General features: G+C 43.0%; 1 protein-coding gene across 1 annotated transcript in view; it reads right to left on the reverse strand.

Annotated features, from left to right (window-relative positions):
• Nucleotides 1–930: 930 nt before the first annotated feature.
• Nucleotides 931–4,364, reverse strand: part of NDUFA10 (NADH:ubiquinone oxidoreductase subunit A10) — a gene marked incomplete at both ends in the record, with an annotated part of 15,578 nt that continues 12,144 nt past the window's right edge. Inside the window, one exon of the mRNA XM_010173574.1 lies at nucleotides 931–985. Coding sequence (XP_010171876.1) covers nucleotides 931–985 — 55 coding nt within the window. The remainder of the gene's footprint in view (nucleotides 986–4,364) is intronic.

The following is a 4,364-nucleotide window of genomic DNA, read 5'->3' on the forward strand; positions in this document are numbered from 1 at the left end:
ACTCCAAAAAATAACACAGTGGAGTGGAATATTTTACACACTCCAAAAATAAAGCAGTGATCTCATGATAATCCTGTGACATAATAAGAGATGGTTTAATTCTAGCAATGAGAAGGCAATTTATCTGGCTTGCTCCAGGGCTAACATGTCTGGCAAAACCATTTGGAGGAAAAATTGCAGTTGATAAACCCTTTGCTAAGCTCACACAGATGAAGAACCCAAGGTTCCAGAGCTTGCAACAGCTCTGGTTACCCTGCTCTTTGCTATTACCAAATATTGACTATCTTTTAGAAAACAATAGCTATTTTATCACATAGGAACTTGTGCACCAACCTGGATCTTAGGAAGCTGCACAATGGCAAAAGCCACCAGAGACAGACCTTATACAGGCAGACAAAGTCTCAGCTGAAGGCTGGGGGTGACTTACCTCTTGGTTAATGTCAGAAGATTCCAAACTGAGCTATGCAGAGCTTCGCCCATGTCACCAGCCACTCCAAACAGGGATGCTGAGTGAACAGCCAAACACTGCCCAGCTCAGCAGGGAGTCAGGAAATGCTGTTTCCACCTCCCTCACAGGATTTACTTGGAAAAACAAACCACATTTGGAAACACCTAGTGTAAGTTACATCAGACAAAAGGCACTAAAGAAATTATTATGGATAATCATGTGCCCTGTGAGGGGCTATGTTTGCTCAGCCAGCCAAGTATCTTGGTAAAGGGATGGGAGATTTCCACACTCCTGACAAAATGACACTCACTCATTGAAATCTTCTAGGACAGACCCAGCCCAAATCATTGCCAGAGCAACAAACACTAAATGCATTAAGCAGTTAACTAAGTTTGTTACCTAGGACAACCTGTTCTCTTTACATTTCACTCTTGCAAGGTTTTTTTAATTTGTTTTAATCGATATATGCAGCAAACCCTTACCTTCTCCACATCCTCTACATCAGCTGCTGTGTACTGCAGAACCTCACTGGTCTCACTGCAAAGAGGGAAAAAATAAAATTGAATTCCCCTGATACAACTGCTCTCCCCATCCTCTCCTGGCTGCTCCAAAATGAGGCAGAAATTAATTTAAAAGGCACAAACAGAACCAGAGTCATGACAATTTTTCTGGAATGCTTATAGAGTTCTTGCAATAGAATTCCTGTTAGACCTGTAAGTTGCTTCTTTCCTGGTGGAAAATTGGTTTTAAAGGGCAAATGGTCTGTGCTATCTGCATAGTTTCAGTACAAAAAAGTTAAAATTCAAAAATCCCAGCTATGGATTTGTTTCCGTTTCACTAATGTGGATATTCGCCCCAATTACAATTGCCCAATCTATTTGAAGCCAAGTGAAGTTTTCAACCAGTCTAACCTAAAACTTCAGTCAACCTTCCTTCTTACAAGTACATTATAATACCTTTGGATAATTTTTAAGAGAAGAATACATTCATTCATCATTATTTACTGACAGAACTGAACCAACACAACACAGGCAGCAGGATCTCTAAGCATAAAAAGATTTTAAACAGGTAATAGAATCACAGAATGCTGTGAGTTGAGAGGGACCCCCAAGGATGATGGAGTCCAACTCCTGTCCCTGCACAGGACAATCCCAACATTCACACCATGTCCCTCAGGGCCTTGGCCAAATGCTGCTGCAATCTTGTCAGGCTTGGTGCCATCAGCACCTCCCTGGGGAGCCTGTGCCAGTGCTCCACCACCCTCTGGGTGCCTCAAGAACCTTTTCCTCATGGCCAACCTCCCCCTCCCCTGCCACATCTTCCTGCCATTCCCTCTGCTCCTGGCATTCGTTGGTGGCCAGAGAGAAGAGATCAGCGCCTGCCCCTCCTCTGCCCCTTGGGAGGAAGTTCTAGACCCCCAGGAGATCTCCTCTCAGTCTCCTCTTCTCCAGGCTCAACAAACCAAGCACCTTCAGCCTCTCCTCACACCCTTCCCCTCTAAACCCTTCCCCAATGTTGTGTCCCTCCTCTGGACACTCTCCAGCAGCTTTAGATCCTTTTTCTCCTGTGGTGCCCAAACTGCCCCCAGTGCTGGAGGTGAGGCCACCCCAGTGCAGATTCCTGGTTTCTTATTTATACAGCAGCCTTCATAGAAAATTCAGTTTCAGAGAAGGGCCACGATATTAGTTCCCACACGGACACACTTCACCACTAGATACACACAGCTGAAGTCCTGAGGCCTGAACCAAAGCTGACCTCTAGATGAACCTCACAACCAAACTGTCTGTAACATTAGTACCAGATCATTAGTGAAATCAGTGTGCTCATAAGCAAAATATGCAATATAGATAACGTGTTATGAGAATATATTTATCTTTTCCTGTTTAAGGGTATGTTGTCAAGGCCATGAAACCAGGTGTCTCGCCTTGTTCACAAGTACCTGGTCAAAGTTGAGTAGCTAAAGATACTCACCTGGTTCTTCCTTAAGCCCTAGATAGGCTTTGGGTGGAAACCAAAAGGAGAATGCTACCAAAACAGGAGCTTCCTGGATGCATCTCAGATCCTGGGCAGATCCAGGATGTGCCCAAGTGAAGTGAAACCCACCCACCAGATGTTCCCCTGCCTTTCTGTCCACTTAATTTGTTTATTTGATTGTATAAGAGCAGGACCCTCTCACAGCAAAGGTGGAGACCTCACCTACAAGCAGACACACTGTGTAGGACCTCCCAATTGCTGGGAAAGGTTCTCCAGATCCTTCACTGTGATGAGGCTCCTCAGCTGATGCACAGATCTGGATGATGGTAAAGTATTTGGGCAATTAGTGATGTATCTTAATCACTCTAGTTAACCCATGTGGTGATGATCAGGTGCATTACCCTGTTTATCCTTGTACCTTGCTTAGTTTTCTTTTTTTTTTCCTGCTTTGAACTGAAGTAAAATAAGTTTGGTTTTGTTTTCAAGCTGTTGTCTGTGTCCTTTTTGCTAACCCTGTCAATTGGCAAAACAACAGCCACCTTCAGTAACAGCTGTTCCCAAATCTGCTCCAGCTGCCCTGGAAGACTTTTCCTTTAGCTAACAAAAAAGAAACTAAAAGAGATGCCCAGTGTGCACAGTATATCAAACACCACACAGCAAAGCTCAAGAGCATGGAGAAGCATTTGCAGACTTTGTGTTTAGCACAACCACTTCCAAGTTTAATCAGGATTAAGGCTGGCATTCTAAATTGGTCTAAGCAATCATATTATCAAAATAACTTCTAACTGCAGCAGTCCCAAATAGTTGCTGGTCTGCAGTAACAGTGATCAGTCAAAACAGCTCTGGTAAAAAAAAAAAATAACTTCTAAAATGCCTTTTATTCCTATGAACCCCCAAGCTCTCACAGTCAGTCATTCAACTGGTGCTCCTAATAGAGGAACCACTTAGAGAGTTTGTTCTCAACTTGAGAACAAAGCAGAAATCCTCCCAATTCAATAAACAGCCTCCTTTCCAAGGGAGCTGGTAGCACGTGTACTCACATCCTCAATATCAACTGCTGGTAATCAAAGGGAAAGGTCAAACCTCACCCTTATACTTATACTGGTAATTGCATTAACAATGCAGATCAAATCACTTGATACTCTGCAGATTATTAAGGCTTTCATTAAGAGAAAACAGCTGCTCAGTGGAAACAGTATTGGATATGAAAGCAAACATTAGCAATCTTAGGGCTTTGGGCCAGGAAAAGAAAAATCAAATGAAAAACAAAAGCTGCCTGTTCCAAATCACGAGGTAGGACTTGCTACAGCACCGGGCTTACAAATCACTATCAAAAGAAACATTAAAAGACATTGACAAACATGCCAGACTAGAAAGGAAGCACCAGTTTTAAGATAACCAAATATCTGCTCTAAAGCAGCACCAAGTTGCTCCAATTAAATGGAACAAGAGGAGTTTTGCTAAGCAACAAACTAGACTATTTTCCTGCTGTGTTTCAAGAAAAGCGAGAGAACAAGCTCATGTAAGCTTGAATATGGAAAGTATGCAGTCTATAATAACTCTTTTTAGCCTGTTTTAACCAGATTTTGGTCATCCTTATGATTTAGGGAATCAAACACTACTTAGTCTGCCTAGAGACTAAGAGCCAGGCATGAATATAGTTGACTGCATCCCTCTGCAAGCCAGCAAATAGTTCAAGACAGTTGAAGCTTCTGTATATTTATCCAATACACAAGCCATCAATGAGATCCAGAGATGTGCAAAGCTGAAGCTTCACACATTCACAACTCCCCCACATCAAGGGGACAGAGATGTCCTTCTTCAGACCTGAGCACAAAGATTGATCTGACAGGTTACTGTAAGCCCGGCCGCTGATGGGGATGCCAACCAGACAGTGTTTGTTTAACAAGTGTACTGACCATGGCCAGACAAAGGGGAAAGA

Source organism: Antrostomus carolinensis, unplaced genomic scaffold, assembly GCF_000700745.2.
Source record: "Antrostomus carolinensis isolate BGI_N321 unplaced genomic scaffold, ASM70074v2 scaffold16138, whole genome shotgun sequence".
In the NCBI taxonomy this organism is placed as follows: domain Eukaryota; kingdom Metazoa; phylum Chordata; class Aves; order Caprimulgiformes; family Caprimulgidae; genus Antrostomus; species Antrostomus carolinensis.